Source organism: Mastacembelus armatus, chromosome 17 (assembly GCF_900324485.2).
Source record: "Mastacembelus armatus chromosome 17, fMasArm1.2, whole genome shotgun sequence".
NCBI classification, from domain to species: Eukaryota; Metazoa; Chordata; class Actinopteri; order Synbranchiformes; family Mastacembelidae; genus Mastacembelus; species Mastacembelus armatus.
The window spans coordinates 7,055,082-7,076,302 of record NC_046649.1 but is presented as its reverse complement, the minus strand read 5'-3'; the positions used below and the strand labels follow the sequence as shown (position 1 = coordinate 7,076,302).

At 38.8% G+C, this 21,221-nt stretch overlaps 1 protein-coding gene across 7 annotated transcripts in view; it reads right to left on the bottom strand.

The window, feature by feature from the left end:
• The window catches only part of ctnnd2b (catenin (cadherin-associated protein), delta 2b), a 151,541-nt gene that overhangs the window by 27,155 nt on the left and 103,165 nt on the right, over positions 1-21,221 (bottom strand). For all 7 annotated transcript variants that reach the window (XM_026314351.1, XM_026314349.1, XM_026314352.1 and 4 more), the window contains 3 exons: positions 18,881-19,013; positions 16,136-16,349; positions 2,174-2,360 (listed from right to left, as the gene is read on the bottom strand). In XM_026314351.1, the coding sequence (XP_026170136.1) occupies positions 2,174-2,360; positions 16,136-16,349; positions 18,881-19,013 (534 nt within the window). The remainder of the gene's footprint in view (positions 1-2,173; positions 2,361-16,135; positions 16,350-18,880; positions 19,014-21,221) is intronic.

Here is a 21,221-nt window from a genome sequence, read left to right as displayed (position 1 = left end):
GAAATATTAGCTTGTACCAAACTGTAGCTGTGGTTTGTGTGGGTCAGAAAAGCCAAATAAATATTATTTACAGAATGTAGTAACTATAACAGGAACCCCAGACTTCTTCTGCCCATGTCTATAAAATCATAATTACTTAAATGGGTTAGATCATTCATGTCTGTATTCCTTTCGAAAAAGGCAAAACATCATAGAACTGTATTTCTGGATGTAAACACTGGCACAACTTTTAGATAGACTACCAGGATTTGATCCTTTCATTGTTTCCCGAGTGAGTATTGAATTTTCCACAATGGTGAGCACAGGAGGTCTGAAATGAAGGCTGAGTCTGTACACCTTTAAAGCAGATGACATGAGCACAAAACAATATTATGATAGATTCATGTGCAGATGAAACACTAGAAAGCACTTCAAAAATAGAATTACAAAAGCTAATGCTTCTACATAGCTATTATTATCAGAACCACAGAGCATTTTTTATTACATTTTAAAGGGTGGAGAATTACAAAAGGACTGCTGTCTCAGCATCACAAGTTCACACACACACACACACACACACACACACACACACACACACACACACACACACACATACACACAAACAGGCACTATGTTTCATTATAGTAAGAGGCAGATGATGTATTCGTCTTTGAGATTAGTGCGACACCACCACTATCAACCATGCCTCCATTAACCCTACTTCTTATCTTCTTGTACTTTATATCCATCATTAGCAAAAATGAGCAAAGTCAATTAATACTCTCAACAATACAAATGAGCTAATAATAAGCATACATACGTCTTAGTGAAGAAGCTTCAAAGTACTCTAGTATCTCTTTGTAAGAAAATGAGTGAATGGTTACACTGTACTGAACATTAATTCACCTAATCAGTGGTCAGTAACAATATGTAGCTCATTACCCTTTGATGGATCTTTTGTATATAATACAGTTGATACTATGTGTTATAACTAAAGCTACTAAGATAAATATTGTTACATTAACAATGGGTAGTTCTACAGAGTTTTTGCTTTTTTCACATCTAAGTTAATGACATCCTGAATTAGTACAGTAGTGAATTTAGGAGCTAAAGACACAGAAGATCCGTTTGCAAACGTTTGCAAATAGCAACTTAATTCCATTATTTAATCATACTGTTTGCTTGTCGTACTGCCCCCAAATGGCCAAAAAAGACCTTTAACAGTCCTTGAAGAAAACCTACTTCAGAGTGCACATGATCTGAGACTGGTGTCAGCACAACAATGACCCAAAGCAAACAGTCAAGGCAACTGACGACTGTCTATATGGGGCCCCGCTAAAGCCTAGACTTAAACCCAAATAAACTTCTGTGGGGAGATGGCAGTTCACAGACACTTTCCATCCAGTCTGATGGCATTTGAGAGGATCTGTCAGGAAGAATGGGATAAACTGCCCAAATCCAAGTATGCAAAGCTTGTAGACTTACCCAAGAAAACCTAAAGCTGCAAGTGCTGCCAAAGAAGTTTATACAAAGTACTGAATTAAGGATCTGAATATTGTTGCGCCTGTTTTTCTGATTTATAATACATTAAATAAATTCAACTGGCCTGTTTTTACTTTAAGGGGTATTTATGTACCATGATGATGCCTATCAAGGCAATTTTATTTTTTTAAAATGAAATCTACAACACAACAAGATGTTCAAAAAATTAAGGGCTCTGAATAATCTCTTAATCCACACTATGCATGACCTGAGAACATATAAATGCATGCACTAAAAAGCAGCTGTTTTTTCATATCCGACATACTGGGGAGCATTCTGTTGCCAGAACAAAAGAAATAAATAAATAAACACATATGTGTGATAGTCCTACAACTTCCAGACTGCACTGTATGACTAACATTATGCCTTAAGTGAGGAAATGAAAAGTCACAGCAGCTCTAAAGCCAAACGGTGACTCATCTTTAATGCAGCTAATTCTATCACTTCTCTGTGTGTACCGTGGTAAAAATAACACCAAATACAATCTAAAAATAACAGACTGTTTCAAACTAAGAGCAGAAAAAGACCTTTTTTCTCTTTTTAAATGAAGTTAATAGCAGACTGTGAACATACTGTATATGCAAAGTGAGCAAATATGTAATGTCTTTGCTGCACAAGTTCCAAAAATAAAAATCAGGCAGAGACAACTGACCGGAGACAGCCTGTGGCGTTGCGGAGGACCTGGGAGGAATGTAGGTGCAGCTTGCGGTCCTCCTGTGTATGAGGGGAGGTGTCCCACCCTGAGTGGGGGATGATCACAGCATTGGTCAGCACAGCCAGGGCGTCCTGGATGATCGGCATCTTCAGGGCATCGCACGATGACAGGTTCCACAAAACACCTGCAGCCGATCGGAGCGGAGACAGGAGGTGAATACCAATGTAGAGGAACAGAGGAGGCACACGCAAAGAGAAGACCATCACAAAGACAACCCCAGGCCAAAAATCACTGAAACAGGTTTAATGAGTAAGCACAGCAACAGAGACAGTTACTGCAATGACACTGTGGCTTCACAGCAGTCCTGAACACCAGACACATGATCTCACAACTAGTACAATAGCCCTTTTTTTCAAAAGACATTCTGACAAGTCACAGTAGGAAAGGCCCCTTTGTAAATATTAAAATTATACTTCAGTATGAGGATTCTGATATTGTGCATGTTGGCTCACTTTCATGGTTTACTGTAGAATGGAGCAATTATAATGTTACCAAGACTGGATTACCAACCGGGCAGCCATGCTGGCCACAGGTTCACTATGTAGACAGAGAGTCTGTGATAGGATAAACCATGTAAATGTGCTGTGCCATGGATGTCTTATGTGTTTAAAAGTGATTAATATGTCAGTGTTAAGTCACATCAGCACTTAGATGGCAAAGACATCAATTATGGCAGGTAAATTAGATTATTTTGCTTCTTTATTTTGAAGAAGCCTTAACAGCTGGTACTTAGCCTTAACAGTAGTCTTATCATATAAAGGTCATGATCATATAAAGGTATATGATTTTAAAATGTAATATCTTATTTTTGAGCTTTTGTGAATTAACCAAGAAATTGTAAAATTATGTCAATAGTGACATCTGACTGGAGCATGAAGAATTTCCATCCATCCATCATCTATACCCACTTATTCCTTAACCAGGGTCACAGGGATCTGCTGGAGCCTATCCCAGCTCTCTTTGGGTGAAAGGCAGGGGTCCACCCTGGACAGGTCACCAGTCCATCACAGGGCCACATAGAGACAAACAACCTCACACACTCACACTCACTCCTATGGGCAATTTAGAGTCACCAATCAACCTGACATACATGTTTTTGGACTGTGGGAGGAAACCAGAGTACCTGGAGAAAACCCACACAAGCACAGGGAGAACATGCAAACTCCACACAGAAAGGTCCCTGATGGGTTTCAAACCAGGAACCTTCTTGCTGTGAGGCAGCAGTGCTAACCACTGACCCACCATGCTGCCCCAGATTATACATTTATACATATTTTGAAACAATTAAATGGATTTTGATTAAAAATATAAAGATCTGGAAGATCTGGAAATATCACCATAATGAATAATTAGAAGAGTGGCATTATACACAAGTACACAAAATCAGGCGTGAGCACACACATTTGTTTTTATTCCTCATGGTGCTTTCTATTACCTTAAACCTAATGTAACCCCGACCTGAAACCACCTTAAAATTCAAAGATTTACATGGCGCAGACCATACGATGAAGGCAGAGTCCAGATATTCTGGTCCCCACAACATGAGTAATACCAGGTACTCTCTTCCACAAACACACACATCTGTTTGAGCCTTTCAAGAAATGGACAAAGAAGCAAATCATCCCATTTGGCTGCAAAACACTTCCACATTTCTGGAGTGGTTTTACACGCACACACACACAAATATTAATACACACAAATTATAATAACCTTGAGGAGCTACACAACACATCTTAATTCTTATTGACCTTTGTCTTGTAAAGTGTCTATGTCCTAATCTATCTACTCATTTGATTATATGTTTGTGCATTCGAGAGTGTCTACCCTTAGTCATATCTGTACTTATCTACCTCCTTCTTTATGGCTGTAATTTTATTTGTCCTTAGACCTGTGTGTATGTATGTGTGTGTTTCAATAAGGCGTCCCCTTCAGTGTTGTGTTGTTCACCCTTGGCTGAACAGTGACTATGTAATTACCGCTTCTGTTATCTGTCTTTGTGGGTTTGTATGAATCTGTTTGTGTGTTCATGCATGTGTGCGTTAGTACATCTTAGCCCCCTCGACAAATCGGTCTTAACTGCATCAGCCATTTGGACTTGGTGTGTTTTATGTGGATTGTTATGGCGGTGTCTGTGGTCAGAAGGAGTTTCTAAATGACTAGCTCCAGGCTTCATGATGGTAATTAGGGGGGACTGTCATGTTAGCAAAAGTGTCTTCTCGTGGTGTCGCTTATCTCCTGCCCATGAGGGCAAAAAAGGCGTGCTGGGTGTTTGATAACCTTGACATCAGATGTGAGAATAATTCTAGCCGACCTTAACGTCCACATTTGTGAGTCTGTAAATGTTGGGGTGTTTTATATTGATGAAGAAAGATTACTGTTTTTCAACTACAGTATTACAAAATGAATACTCCACTCTTAACTAATGTTATCATTCGTTACGAGAACAATGACATTTTAGGTAAACAGGAGTGGTACCTATGTTACCTGCACCTGTGAGGGAAGGCAAATACAGCCTAGAGATTTGGCCTAGCTCAGTTCTGTTGCTGAAAACTGGGAAAATGGTGAAACATATGCTGCTTAACAGCTCCAAAAATGCTCTGTCTGTTTTTAGAATCAAATAGCTCACATATACAAAAGACACAATTAAAGTCTATGAACTCTACTTGTGGGACAAACCTAAACATATTCCCTCATTAGCTGTTTTAATGGTGGAGAACACTCTCATGGTTGGTCCTGCTGGATCACTGTAATTTCCTGTATTTGATCCTCGTATATATATATATGAGTGGAATCAAGAGTGAAGGCAGCTTTGCCAGCATCACATCTTCTTGTGCAGAGTATGACATCATCTCTCTGAGATGAAAGGCAGTGGGATTTTATCTGTGATCTGAAGCATACTCACATACACACAAATGGTCTGACACATACACAATAAACACTAAATGTGCTCTCCATTAATGCATGCTAATACACAGGCAGGCACACACAAACGCACACACAAACGCACACAGCCATGAGTGTATGACAGATGAAGGAGTTTAATTGCCTCAGCCTTGTATCATGAGTGACAGCAGGAGGTTATGAATGTGCCGTTATATGGAAAGAGGGGAAATGAATATGTTGGCTTTCTCTTTGTTTCTGCAGCAATTTCCCACCTCTCATTTACAGCACACTTTCCTTCCCATCATATTTCTCTCCTGCAACACTGCAGCACTTAACTTTGTGCGCCTTTTGATCTCTTTCTGAGTTTTTTTTTCTTCCCGTATTTTAAATTCTCATAATGTAATGTAGTGTTTACAAAGTAAGAAAATGGTTATTTGTGTTATTGTGTGTGCCTGTCTGGTAATAGTAACATTGTGGGGACTAGCCCTCTCCCTTTCAGTTTCCAAGGTCTTTTTGAGCATTAAGACTTGGTTGTAGGGTTCAGGTTAGAATTTGGTTTAGGTTAGGGTAAGGGTTGGTGTTAAGGTTAGGATTTAAGGGGTAGGGAATGCATTCTGTCAACTGTGAGCCCTTACAAGGACAGCTGTACACAACTTTCTGCTTTTAACGGGTGTCTTCTAAAAATCCCATACAGATACTAAAACCAGCAATGACTTTTGTATACTGAGCTGCATGTGCGTGCAACCTCAGCCCCTGTTTACGCTAATCAGCTAGCTTCTTGCAATGTTTGTGTGATGGCATTACATGCTAGATGAAGGATTAGCATGAAGGGGTACATGCCATGTGCATACACAAGTCAGACTCGGCCTGTAGAAAATGTATGTATGTCAGTATCCATACTCAAATTTCAACAAACTGGTTGGTTAATCCAACTCCTACGAAAGGTCACTTTAGAGTGTTCAAAGTCAGTCTAAGGCTCAGTATCAGACTCTACTAGCAGTCCAGAAAAGCACACTGTCATGCTTTGAACAATAAACGTTTGTGTTTGTATGACAAATTAAAAGCAGAAATTTGTATTCGTATGGAAAACAAACCTTACTTAGTGCAATTGCTGCATGATGAGATGAAATGAGGTGAACTTTATTCATCCCCAAAGTGCAATTCAGGTAGTTTTGTCGTGAAAGTAATAAGTAGTAAGTAGCAGTCAATAACAGTCCAGTTCATGTTGGTCAGTCATCTTCCATTGGATCATTCAGTCCTGCAGCACAGTGAGGTGAGTCGTCCACTGCAGCTACCAAACTTTGGTAAACCATGCAGCATCTTTCTGCAGACATGTAAGATCTTGAGCCATCTTAGGTGGAAGTAGGTCAGTACTACTTTAATGTCAATGCTATATCTCCATCTCCTAGTCTTTATTTTAGAACAAGCCCAGCATCCATGAAGATATTTCATCTGCTCAGCTGGAATAGGGTGATATACTCCGGATTTGTTCCGTTTTAGTAAGAGGAGGTTATCTCTGTAGATTCTTCTCCCCACAGTAATATCAATAAGTCATTAAGCAAAATAGAACAGTAGTTGTCAAAAATATGTCAAAAAGAGTGAAAAATTCAGGAGCTATTAGACTTTGCTGCCATCTGCTCAGGCACATATACTGATACTCTGAATGATTATGTTATGATTCTTAAGTTACAATAAGAAGCCTGTGGTTTAAGCACCTTCATGAGATGCTTGTATTCAAGGTACTGTATGTATGTAGAATTGATTAAAAACCCACAGTGATGGTTTGACCTTGTCAACAGTAGGATGCTTTATGGTAAGAGCGGCTTATAGACAATCACTATGTACACCACTTGAAATTTGAGTGGGTCTGCAGAAACAACAGATGAATCAGTTGTCACCTTTTTAATTGCTGTCGTCTTCAGGCAGAAACAAAATGTTGAGTAGGGTTGAGGGAGCTGTCAATATCACCAGTATCATGCTGAGTCAGCTGCCTGGGAGCTGAAAATGTCCCAGCTCACATTTTTTTATTCCTTATAAGATACAATTATGACATTTCATATGCAGTTTAAACAGTGAACCTGCCTTTTTAAAATTAATTAATTTATTTTTTATACTACAAAACTATAGTGACCAACATGCATTTTACATGCGGTTTGGCTATATAATCAAGCTAATGATTCTGAATGATTACATATGTTTTATTCACTTTATATGTTATACTGAGTGTTATACAGAGGAAATGAGAAAGAAAGTTACTATTCAAAAACCTGTACAATATTTTTACAATATTTACCATATATCTTCTAACATCATTCCAACACTAAGTGAATTATAGTATTCCTCTGTCTTTCAGTACCAATTACTGGTCATATTGTTTTTCCTAACTATGTAAAGTACTTTGTGGTGCAGCTGCACACTGGGTATTTGTATATTTCATTTAAATCGCACATCTGTTTTTGATGAATGAATTATTACAGTTGAAAATGTTTACTAATGAAAAATGCATAATTTTTTTAGAACAAAATTGTGTAACAATAGTCAATGGAAGCCAAAATCAGCAACACATGGTGGGTTTTATTCAAAATCACACCGAAAATCAAAGTGAAAAACTGAAATCACAGGCTCATTCAAGCTGCATCAATTTCATCACAGCAACTCATAGCATGACTCAGAAGTGTGTATGGCCCCCATGTGTATGCACTCCCATCAATGCCGGGGCATGCTCCTGTTGAGTCTGAAGATAGTGTTGAGGGGGATCAGGGAGACATGGATCAGTGACCTCTTGGACAGTCTGTGGTGGTACTTGGTGGCATCAGATGCACACAAATATAATGTCCCATGTGCTTATTTGGATTTAGGTCAGGGAAACATGTAGGCCAGTCAGTGGCATCAATGCCTTTGTCATCCAGGAACTGGCTACAGACTCTAAGGTCTGACATTCAATCTAAGGATTTCATTCCAGTACCTCACAGCTGTCAGGGTACCACTGGCTATGACATGGAGGTCCCTCCAAATATCTGCCTCCCAAGACCATAACTGACCCACCACTAAACAGGTTACCGACAGAATAATGTTCACCACGGTGTCTCCAGACTCTATGAAGAGAATGGGGCACCACTGGCAGACCTGCCAATTCTGGTGTTCTCTGGTGAATGCCAATCAAGCTGCACAGTGCTGGGCTGTGAGCAGAGGTCACACTAGAGGACAATGGGCCCTAATGCCTCCCTAATGAAGTGTGTTTCTGACAGTTTGGTCAGAATCATGCACAGCAGCAGTCTGATGGACGTCACTTTGTAGGGCTCTCACTGTGCTCCTCTTGTTCCTCCTTGCACAAAGGAACAGATACTGGTCCTGCTGCTGGGTTGTTGCCCTTCTACAGCCCTGTCCACCTCTCCTGGTGTAACAGCCGGTCTCTTGGTATCTCTCCGTGCTCTTGAGACTATGTTGGGAGACACAGCAACCCGTCTTGCAACTGCATGTATGAATGTGCCATCTTGCAGTAACTAGACTACCTGTGTAAGCTGATTGGGCAGCAGGTACTGCCTCATGCTAACAGTAGTGACAAGGACAATAACAAAACACAAAGCTGAAGAAGAATCAGTCAGGAAGGATCAGGGGAGAACATTTGTCTGTGTCCACCACATGTCAGATCATTTTCTTTTTGGCAGTTGTCTTGCTTCTGCTTCTCCATTGAACCTGTTGTCTCTTCCATTTGCACCAAAGCAGGTGAAAGTGAATTACAATCACTTGTGCTTCCTAAACTGACAGATTGATATCCCACCAAGATTAACTTGGTGTTACACTGTGATATTTAAAGTGTTCCTTTCATTTTTTTTGCACAGTTTATTTTAATGCAGTTTATTCATGTCATAATTATATATTGTATATGTCATATGCTTGCCATGTATTTACACATATAAACATGTACATATACTTCAAAATCCCAGGACGGTTGTGGTTTCTTAAGCAAGTGAAATTTTTCATTTTGTAACTATATATATATTTTTTCTACATTTATTGCTCTTAAACTCAAAGCTTGAGAGCAAACTTTAAGGTGTTAGTTTTACTCTGTTTTTATAATGATCACTGTTTAATCACTTAGCCCACACATGCCTAAAGCTATGTGTTAATGAGCCTAGGCCATAATGTGTAATCATGTTTACTCAATTTTCTTCCTTAGCTAAGCAATATACTATAGATCTCATCAAGGTGAACAAGAGTTGGTTTGCAAAGAAAGGACCTATCCTCTCTGCTTCTGCTATTGTATTATGTGCTAAACTATTTGGTCTTTATATCTCATTGCTTACAATGATGCAGTTACTTGCAGAGGCAGGCAGACAGCCATAGAATTAAAGAAATAAAAATATATTAAAAAGAAACAAACTATGGTTATAACTACATACATTTAGAGGTAATATCATATGCTGCAGTGAGATTCAATCTTGTGTTAATGGATGGAAATGTTATTTACTTGCACTTAAACAGGTTAAGCCTCAAAAGGTTTTGAAAAACGGCATTTCCTGTTTAAATGAAGTGAAAAGAAAGTTTATAAGCTACATGTGGTGGATCACAGCATGTTTGTATATCTAACTGTACTAACCTTATTTTATTTTATAAGTAATCCACATTTTACATTTTTTACAGTTCCCTTTTTTTAAGTTAGTGAGTGTGCTTTATTCTTTCACGCTGTCATTCTCAGGGTCTTTGATTTGCCTGAACTGGACGGGCATTGTGCCTGGACTGCATCAGGCCTGTGGAGAGTTCCCAACACAGTCTGAACATGACAACTTCCATATCTGCTTCTGAAGAGCTGACACCAACGTGAGCAATCCAGTCCTGTCACTTCTGATGATGTGTGCTGCTGTGACTGGATGAAAAAGTTGCACTGTAATGACAAGCTGAACCACAGCTACTGACAGCATGTGGAGTTTCAAAGGGAATAAGAAGTCAGTGCAACACTCTATGAGCCAAAGAAGGGCAGAAATGATATTGTTAGCGTTTCTTTGTAGCTTAACATAACCTCTGTTCTTCACAAGCAGCTTCATATCTAGGTGGGAGGCCAACCTCATATGTGGACTCAACGTGAGGTCAAAAGAGCTAAAGGAATACCCACAAAAACTACTAATTCTACTGTAGCTGTTGCTCTGTGTCCTTGAATCTCACATTTTTTAAAATAACTCTTTGAAGAGTGAAATTTATATATTAGTAATGTTTTCCTTTCCAGAATCTTGATGCAGTTAAACTGATTAATCAATAGTTCATAAATCAGCTCCTAAATCATGTAAGGATCGGTAAATGTAGATCAAAGCTAAGAGACTAATTCTGGTCTGCTGTGTACAGACAAATGGATCAAACGGAATCACAAACTTTCCTTCAGCCCAAAGCAAAGAAGTGCAGAACATAACACTCAAAGTAACAATCTTTCACATTTCCACAGTTACTTTATGAAGTAATAGTGCGGCAACCTATATTCAGGGCTCAAAACAACTTTGGCGTCATATACAAACTTTCCAGGAAAGAAAGCACAGTGCCTTTTGGCTTTGAATATGAGTGTAACTGGCTGACTAACTGAGCTAACAAAGAGTGCTTCAGGCTAGAGAAGTCAAGGAGATGAGAATCACGCAACATGTCAGGGATCACAGAGAAGGCATACATGCATTTCCTGCATGTATGCTTCCTTTTTACCTTTTTTGCATGATAAGATGTCATTTGATTCAAAGATTCAAAGAATGGTGTTCTTTCAGCAGAGTTGGAGAATTGAAGCTGTTCTCAGAGCTCACAGGGGACCATGAACTTACTAAACTTTTTACTAAACACTGTCAGCAACCTATAACTTAAACACAGTATGCTATATCCACTGCAAGAATTTAACTGTCTGCAGTCTGGGCTTTACTTAACCTAAAGAAGCTTTGGTGCTATATCTTCATGGATTCCACTGTATTTTAAAAGGACTTCAGAGATATGAAAAGGCAGCAGCAAGGTCAACTGTGTTAGGTCACTTTTATATGCTGCTTAGTATGTAACAGAAGTATAAGTGGGTTAATCTTGTCACTGATTTTCTGTCTCGTGGTGATGCGTTTTATTGTTATTATTTATGTTAATATTTCCTGTACTACTTTGCTGAGTGTTGCCATATCTTATCTGATCTACTATTTGCTTTCTAACCACTGTGTCCAACCTCATCTGACCAGCTTCCTCTCCCCAGATCTTAATGATGGCCTAAAAAATAAGCTTCATCATTCTTTTTTTTAACAATAAACAGCTTAAATAAGTGCATCATGCAGGCAACACATATACAGAATCAGAATATCATCATGGTGAAATAAAAGACATCTTGTTTTGAGCAGTGAAACTGACAATCGAGAATCTTTTCATATTCAAAGTGCCAGGCTTTTTCAATGAGAAGAGAAAAAGTTAATGTACTTTCATTTTTTAGGACTAAATAGATTTTTTTTTCTTCTTTTTTTTTTTGTGGAAAGACACACCTGAGACAGTTTATTGTTCAGCCATTTAAATGGCTTTATGCATGACTAGAGAAGACCTTTAAACAGAACCTGCTGAGATGATTTTTTTGTCAGACATTATTCAAAAAGGTAAAATTAATATTTCCAGCCCTCCATTTCCCACCCAAATGACCATGCTAGCTCCAGGCATAGTAGTGTCAGTTGGTCACTCTACCAATTTAGTCCAGACTGAAATATCTCAACAACTAGGAAAAAATAAACACTGTAGCAATAATTAAACCATTAAACCTAGAAGCAGGAGAGAAACTTAAGAGCAGACTCGTGACTTCAACCAAAGTGTATATGAAAAGGCCTATGTGTGTATTTTTGTGTGTAGCTGAGTCGGTAGCTGGCAAGGCAGGCAGCTTGACTTCCTACTGTGATCCTGATTTAAAATGCTCACCAGAAAGTGAAACAGCCAGAGAGGGCTAAAAAAAGGAAAATAGAAAACAAAACAAAAAAGGAGACAGAGAGAACAGCAAAGAGGACGGGAGAGAGACAGGGAGAAAAGGAGAGACCAATTACGAAAATCCATCCACAAAGGAATAAGAAAGAGAGAGAGCGAGAGAGGGGCTGAGAAATAAAGAGAGTGAGAGTTATTTCCTCTGGGTCTTTGAGAAAGAGAGAGGAGAGAAGAGAGCACGGTCTGTCTGCGTCCAGCCGGTCGTTCAGCTGATTAATTTGTGACAGCAGGGATTTCGGTGCTCCGTGCCTTGAATTGCTGCTCTAATTTATATGGTAATCTTCTTTAAGACTCTAGCAGCATACAAAAAAACTTTTATTTCCATCTCTGCTAAGCCTAAAGCCCTTTCAAAACTCACTACACACGTAAATATACATAAATTCACAGAACACACATTGGTCATGCTCTGCAATAAATATGGTGGTATAAGGGAAATGCAAAGGCACCTCTCAGTTTCAGTTTTCTCGTGCACGTTTCCTGTGCTGGGGGGGGCTCGGCATGCGTTGCTATACATGCCCATCTTTTATTACCAAAAATAACAATGAAAATATTTGTCCCTCAATACAACCTCGTGTCACCCTATTTACTGCAAATAATTACGAGAGAGTAATTAATAGGGTGACTTTTCTGGGAAAGAAGGGCAGTTTAGCTTAGGATTGTTTGCAAGGGTGGATAATAAATTGGAGGTAACCGCTATGTTCACTCACTCAGCATGATAATCCTGCGTTCATGGCATTGGTGAATGAACTGAGTAGATTTCACTGGCAAAAGAACTTAGACCTGAGGGAGATGTTTATAGTTGTCCAAGGACTGCTGTGATGACCCTTGTCGTCAAGTAAGTAAGTAAGTAAGTAAGTAAGTAAGTAAGTAAATAAATAAATAAATGTTGGGTTAGGGTTAGACAACCAAAACTCTGGGTTGGAATGTTGTTTATGGTTAATAAACACAACACAACACATAACACAAAATTGAATTGCTAGTGGACGAAAAGATGAGAACTGTGGGGCTACTCAAGGAACAGCCTGATCTACACACCACTGAGTTTTTGCATCAAAGGGAAATTTAATATGCATATCATTCCTAGAACACTAGGCTCTGCGTAATTCCCATACGGCATATACCCTCTAAACCGAGTCACCTACAACAACATTTCATGCTTAATAATGTTGTTTGACCACCCCAGACTTCTGACGACAATTAGAATCTTATCAGACAACCAATCCTGTGATAACGCTGTGATTATAAAGCCTGTTCACTGCACGCCACCATATTTTCTCTTTTGTTCAACATTGGTCTCAGCTACATCTTCATTAGTGGTTGGTGTTTGCTCAGTTGTTAGGAAGATGACATGTAAATCTCTAGCTGTAATTTTTTCAGTCATAGCAACTTCTCGACATGTGGTATTTCTTTCATTTTGTCATTTTGGAGCATAGAAGCAACTCAGCTACTGAGCTGGAACGGCAAGTTCAGGTAGCTCCACAAACTCCTTCTGCTGATGACGAACTTATATCAATGATATGGTTGAAAGCTCTGGAAAAAGCTTGTAAACACACTGTTTTGACCAGTGATTCTTTCCACAGTTAAAAACGCTTAAATGTTTAAAAGCAGTTTATACTGTATAATTTCCTCTCCTTGTAGTACACTAAAACATGAGAAATGAATTATTTCACCAACTAACTGAACAAGTCTAGAGCTCAGAATTAACCAAAATCTTGGTTTCTGACATGTCTTGGTTTCTGAAGTACTGTGCCCATCACAGGACTAATGCAGAGATCTTTTCATGAGCATGGATGCCAGTAAAAGAAATCCATTTTTCTTATTTGGTTCTTGGACTGGAATAAACCCCGATAGGATTCTGGCTGTAGATCAGTTTGAAAATTGAGTGGTATTCCTCTTTTATCCCTGTCATGTCTCCATCCCCCTCGAGAGGTGAAAGTCTTTTTTACTGTAGCTGTCCATGTGAATGCCAATTAGAAAAAGAACTGCCAGGATATAAACAGTAAAAACTGTGAAAAAACACTGGTAGAGGCGTTGGTAGTAATCCTTTAATCCTTTTGGCGGTGAATTTACAACCCAGACCTCAGTGGGTTTAGAACCTCAAATTAATCAATTCTGAATACATTTTTACAATGTGCATGATATTTATATTTACTGACAGAGAATACAAACCTGCTGTGGATACAAGTGCAGTGTAGCCCTTTGCACAGAAGCTCAGTTTGACAAGTCAACAGCACTTGATGAGTGCTGGGAGGCAGGCAGGTGGTAAACAATTCCCTCCTCTGTGTGTGTGTATATGCGTGTGTGTATCTGTGTGTGCTCAAGCTTAGATGGGAATGTGCCTGAACAGTAGTGTGTTTTGTGTGTATATACACAAGTGAATGTTCTTCATCTGAGTATGTGTGGTTGTAAATATGTGTCTGTTTGTGTGTATGTGTGTGCATAGAACTGTAGTGAGTTTTATGCAGGAATCTATTTGCTCATTAGATATTGGAAATGATTTCTCACCTCAAAAAAAGTTTTTAAAAAAACTTATTAACTTATAATCATAAACAATCCTAAAATTACATTTACTCCAATTTGCTGATTTGCTGATGATATTCTTTTGTGCAGTATATGTGTATGAATGTAGTAGTAGTTAAAGTATATTTTATTGTAGGTGAAAAAAAACACGCTGTTGTGCTGTTGTTGTTACCCAATATCAAGGTCTCCAAAAACATGAATCTATTAAATTTTGCATATTTGATTTAGACAATTACCATATTTTCCAGACCACAAGTCACACCAGAATATTAGTCACTTTTAGCAAAAACAGCCTTGTTGAACAGAAAAAAAATAAAATAAAATAAAATAAAACAAGTCGCTTCGGTGTATACGTTGCCTTTCTAATTAGAATAATTATAGTTTAAATTAGCCTTTGAAGAAAGTAAGCTAGATATAACAACAAGCAGATGTGCATTACAAAATTCATTAATCTGTGTCAGGTAATGTTAAACAACTCCACCAATGTTGGGAGGAAGGTGAAGTGGTGTATCCTCCACCCTCTCGGGTTTCCTGAATGATCTTTTGTTTGGTCAGCTATAGTTTGGCAAGAACATAAATGTTTGGCGGTACAGTTTCATCTTTAGAGTGCAAAAAAGTCAATGACAACATAAGTTGCTTCACTATAGTCGCACAACAAGCCAGAGTACTAAAAAAAATTGCAAATAAAGTGTAAATATACTTTCAGCAAAAGATGCAAATCACAACAAATAATTCAACGAACAGTTTCACAAAAGTGTTTATAATTTCTCTGTAATGAAATTACTAAGAATGTTCTGTGGCATTTCAATACCAATACTATCCAAAAACATGTCTGTGAAGATTCTCGGTCCTCCAGGTGAAGTTATCTAGAGGCTGAGTCATGGCAAAACATGGTGAAAGTGATGAAGCCACTTGGATGAGTAGTGAAACGTTTCGACCCAAAAAACTGGAAGTCCAGTTGCCATGACTCAACCTCTAGATATCAAAAACATAAAGTCCTTGATTTATTCTTTTAATTTTTGGGTGATCTAAAGGCAGTTAAAATAAAATACACTGACTCAGAAACTAATGATATTTATGGAAGCTAACAATGGCATGCTTGCAATAATTTTTTTACCATTATCTTGAGGCAACAAATCTTCTTCTCTTATAATAATGTAATCATTTATTTTCTTATCAGAAGAAAAGAAGTTTTGCTATCTCAAGACAAGATCACAAGATAAAATTGCCCGCTATCTCAGGTAATCTAGTGTTAGTATTCTCAAGATAAAAACATAAGTGATTCTGTTATCATGAGAAAGCAAGCATTGCAGTGCAAACACAACCATCTTTGGCTTTTATAGAAATTTGTCTAAAAATGTGTACAAAATATTTGACTATAGACCATAATTTCCTGCAGGGTTTCTGAAGGCCATGACCTCAGTGTCCTCAATCAAAGCTACAGCCCAGCTGTCACACTTAAGCAGGCACATGCTAAAAATCACAGGCAAGTGATTCAAACCCTCAAAATATGTAAATTGTACTTCTTACCTGTGAGCAGCTCACGGATCTCCACATCAGTGGTCTTCCGAAGCAGTCGGACCAGAGCAGGTATGCCTCCACAGTTCTTCAGGGCAATTTTGTTGTCATCATTGGCTTTGCCATACACTAAGTTTCTCAGGGCTCCACAGGCACTGCGGTGGACATCAGTCATGCGATGGTCTAACAGGTCCACCAGCAGCTGGATACCACCTTGTCGCCGGATCTGAGGACAGAGGGAGGGAGAGAGGAATGACTGTACAGGAACAATAGGTGCATATTCACAAATAACAGAGGTGAGTCCACACATATCTGCCTAATTCCACTGACAACATGCCTGCTGTGGTGTACAGTATACAAGAGCCAAAGGGTTGTTTGCCTCACACTTTTTTATGATGTGAGAAAGCCAAATTTGATGTTATTATGGTAAAATTTACTTTTACTTTTTTCAACAAACTTGAAAATAAACGAGTGCAGCAGCTTCTGTCGTTTACATGGACAGGAATAATTGGACTATTGACCTTATTCCGAATAAGATTATATATTCTGATTAAGGTGTTTACATTGAGTTGCTTTTAGAATATTCCTTTCATGTTCCTTTCATGTTCCTGTTCCATAGACCCATTAATGATACACGTCTGTCGGCCTACGTCAAGCCGTCTCACTTTCTTCCCTGTATAATTTCACGTTGGCATTGTCTATCATCATACAGTTCGTTATGGTTCCATAGACTCTCCTGGGTATTTCATTTTTAATTTTACAGAGGCTTCAAGTGTAGTTAGGCTTATTTTCTTGTCATGCAATACGTGCACATAGATGACAGCGTCTTCTCCAACAACAGGCATAGTCTGTACTTTCATTCGGCAACATTATATGGAGGTACTGGATGAGTGTACGAAGTAAGGCCTGGAGGGAAAGAGTTGTTCTAATGGAATTTGATGTCACCAAATGGAAGGAAAATTTTGGCATGTGCCGTATGTGTAGGTATCCTGTAGCAAAATGCAGCGAAAACTCTCACAGAACATTCATATTGTGATTAAGGTGTTTACATGCGTTTCATAATGCGACTAAAATAGGAATACTCCACATGTGTAAATCTGATTATTGCTTATTTCGACTGAGACTTTAACTGGATTAAGGTAATCAAAAATCACTGTTTACATAGTAGTTTTCTTAATCAGAGTATTGTCTTAATCTGATTAATATCCGAATTTTGTTATCTATGTAAACATAGTGAGACTGATGCAAGATCAGGGCACACTAGCACATTATAAAAAGGCAACTTAATCAGAATCTCTTGTGTCACATGTCTTTGGTGGCTCAAAGGTGTGACATCAAATTCAGCTGATTCACTGAAGGTTAGAAACTAGATACACATGCTAAAATTCATTGAGCCAGAACATGTCCTTCACCTCATTTGACATGGCAAAAAATGGACAATTAGTCTTAGCACAGGCCAAATAATAATTATCTTATTGGTGTTTTGGGTTAATCAAAATTTTGTGTACCTGTAAAATGTTGGAAAACAAGTCTTAGAGGGGGCTTTTTTTGTCCAAAATGTTTCACTTTCGCGTTTGTAAATTACAAATATTGTCTGATTTCTAAAATTATATCAAGCACAAAAAACACATCCTTACAATGTGTCAGCTGATAGGAGACAGAACAGGCAGAAGTCCAAACATCATATACCTCAGTATTCAGTCTATTGTTTCACCACTCATGTGTCCCTCTCAAGGGCAAAACTCTGTTTGGCCTGCAGCAGTGTAGTTTGGAAGCCTGGCTCTAAATACCACCGTTCTTTATTCTTCTACAGAATCAATCATCTTTCTCATACACATACATCTCTCTCTCTCACTCTATTTTAATGCCTGTTGGCTCATTGCTGTTTGAAGAACTTTGTTTGCTCTCAAATCCATCGTCTCAATGGGGATTAATAAAGTCAAATTGAGCTGAATTGAGTTGACATTGAAGAAAAGGATAGAACAGTTTTCTCCAAGACAGTGACTGATGATGCCATGAAAGGACAGGAGGACAGATTGCAGTAACAGGGCTATATTCACAGTTGGGTTAAGTGTGTGTAAGAAGGACTTAATTCCATGTAATATGTAGTTTGATGGAGCTCAGACAGCTGCACATCTGAATACAGATGTATCTTGGAATCTGTCACTGTTTACATGTATTCAACCTAAACTTGGCATAAAAATGTCATTCACAGACATTTCAGGGCATTCAGTGATGAAGACATTCTTCCCAAATGCCAATGTGGTTGTAAACCAGGTTTTTAATTTATATGTTTTTTGTACACAAATCAAAATAAGATTTTAATCAGTGAAATCCAGAGTTGCTGGTTTTCATTACTTTTGCACAGAGCTCCAGTTTCCAGTTTTGTTGCTAATTCCAAGCTAAGCTAATCATTGGGTCATACTGTAGCTTCAGTTTCTCTGTACATACAAAATACTGTCATCTGCAATCTTCCTGTCTGTTGCCTAATGTACAAGTTTTTCAATTTGAAAAGGAAAATCTTTACTGGAACTCTCAAAACATCAGCACATAAAAAAAATATCTGCATACATATTCAGATGAAATACTGGGAAAGTGGATTTTGTGAGTGTTTTGTATAAATTCACTCCTTACTGTAAGTCAGCAACTTATGAGCAGCAGAGTGAGTTAAAGACCATTCAAACTGAGCTCTGAAATTCAATCCTCTATGTCTGAGAGTCCGCTTTCCTGGTGTGCGTTCTCTTCAGAGATCAATACCTCAGATTTGATCTTGTTGTCTCCAAAGCAGAGGTGCTGGAGGTAGGCAGCAGCGTTAGACTGGACTGATGGGAACTGATGCTGTAACATTTGGATCACCTCTGGTAGCTCTGGGTCTCTCCAGCCAAACTCCCTGCAGTAACAAACACAAATAAAAAATACATCATGTTTTGAAGTCTACAGAGATAAAAATGTGCGTGTAAAGCATGCATGTGGACCTGAGCCTGTTACAAGGCAGGTTGCCTACCTACTGTGACCCTGAGTTCAAACTCTCACCAGAGAAACAGAGAGGCAGAAATGGAGGATGGAGATGAATCAAAAGGAAGAAGATCCCATTGGCCCATTATGAAACTTAGAGACAAAAGCTTTCTAATCCTGGCTCTTCTGCACTGCCTTCGATGGTCGGGTGTGTATGCAAGTCAGTGAGTGTGTCTGGCTTCTATAGTGCATTGTGTGTATATGTGTGTGTGCTTGGCGCACTGCTCTAAGCTGCATACTGAGATGTTAGATTCACCAAATTGTATGATTGCTGCTCTATGTTCTGTTTAAATCATTTTCACCTACAGTACATGAATTCATTTCGGTGTTATCAAGCACTTCACCTTCATCAGACATTTACCGTAGGCGACAGCAAGTATACCAAGCTGCCGATAGCACTAGATCAATATGTACTATCAATATGTTCAAGTTCTTTTTTGGCTGCGCTGGCACATATTACAGATAAACATAGTGCCTCATTCACAAAACATTTTAAGGCTGTTGTGGTTTGTAACTGGCCAAGTTAAAAGCCACTCCTAGATCAGTTTGAGTGTTTTTATATGATTGGTAAATGGTGCTAGTAATATAGGACCTTTGTGGCTCTCAGACACTTTCTTTTTTATCAAAGTAATTTAAAGTAGGCAGGAGAACCATACTATTGACGAAGAAAGCAGTTTCATTCATGAAAGCTGATGTCATCCACAGCAACAGGATCAACCTCAGCCCCCTCTCTTAGTTCAGGTGTTCAATCAAAACCTTAAAAAAGTTGCGATCACCAACTTAGTAAAAAAGTCTTAAGAGGAAATTCTTATCTAGGACCCTTTGCCAATATTTAAGGAAGACTCTCGGTCTTATGATAGATCAATGATGCATTGTCATAGGCAGGTGGACAACACAGCAGCCATCTTGGTTACACTGTAAGAGCTTCCCCCTGCAGCAATATTCAGTGCTCTGGTTGCTTTAGTTTTAATCTATAACCAGGGTCCAGTTGTGCTTGAATCTAAAGGCATGCTTTGAGCTGAGACACATGCAGAAACACACTAAGCTTACTAACCCTATGAATGTGTAGGTGTGTGTGTGTAACATAACTAATGTGCAAAAGATGTGAGAGAATAAAGTCACGGTGAGGGATTAGAGGGAGGGATGGAGGGAGCAGATGAAGGTGTGGTTTACAGATGCAGATTATCCGTAGCCAACGGCAACATAAGTATCACATTTCCTTGACAGCTTTGGTTTCTAGGGACCAATTAAAACGAGGACCTGATCATTTTTTTGTCCTTTGTGTCTGGGGCAGTCTTATTCCCTCAGTGTGATTTGTCGATTACAGACTTGAAAATGGATGAAAGGAGGAGACGATACTTTCTTGGAATTAATTCTGCTGCTTTTGATATATTTTCCACATGCAGTTTCTGCTTTTAAAACCACACTTGGACCCATTTTGATTTGAATTTTTCTGACAGTTGTTAGAGGTCTGCACTGCACACAGAAGCCCCATTTGCTCTGCTCTCATGTAGAACCCCATTCTCTTTGATGTATCTTATTTCTGATGCAGCAACAGCCCAACGTCCCTGTGGAGATCATTTCGGCTCAGTCTAAACACACACACACAAACACTCGTACGTCTGCACGAACACACACTCACACACCACTGAGTGCTGTAGGACATCTCAGTATGCAGCTTAGAGCAGTATTAGTTAATGCCAAGCACACACACATACACACACAATGCACTAATATAGAAGCCAAACACACTCACTGACTTCCATACACACCCGACCATCAAAGGCGGTGCAGAAGAGCCAGGATTAGAAAGCTTTTGTCTCTAAGTTTCATAATGGGCCAATGGGATAAACCCGGTGTTTGAAAAATGGGGAAATTGGCTAGAGAAGGAAGAGAGAATTATTTCAAAGGTTGAAATCCTCTCTCTTTAACAATTTCCTATTTTTCACCCTGTTGTCCTAGTGTCTTTTTCTGTTTCTTTTCCTGCCTCCCACCAGGCACAATCATACAAAAACACACATGCTTATGGTAAACAACAGTAACATACATCATGCTTTTGTTATGTACCTACAGTAGCATGTGT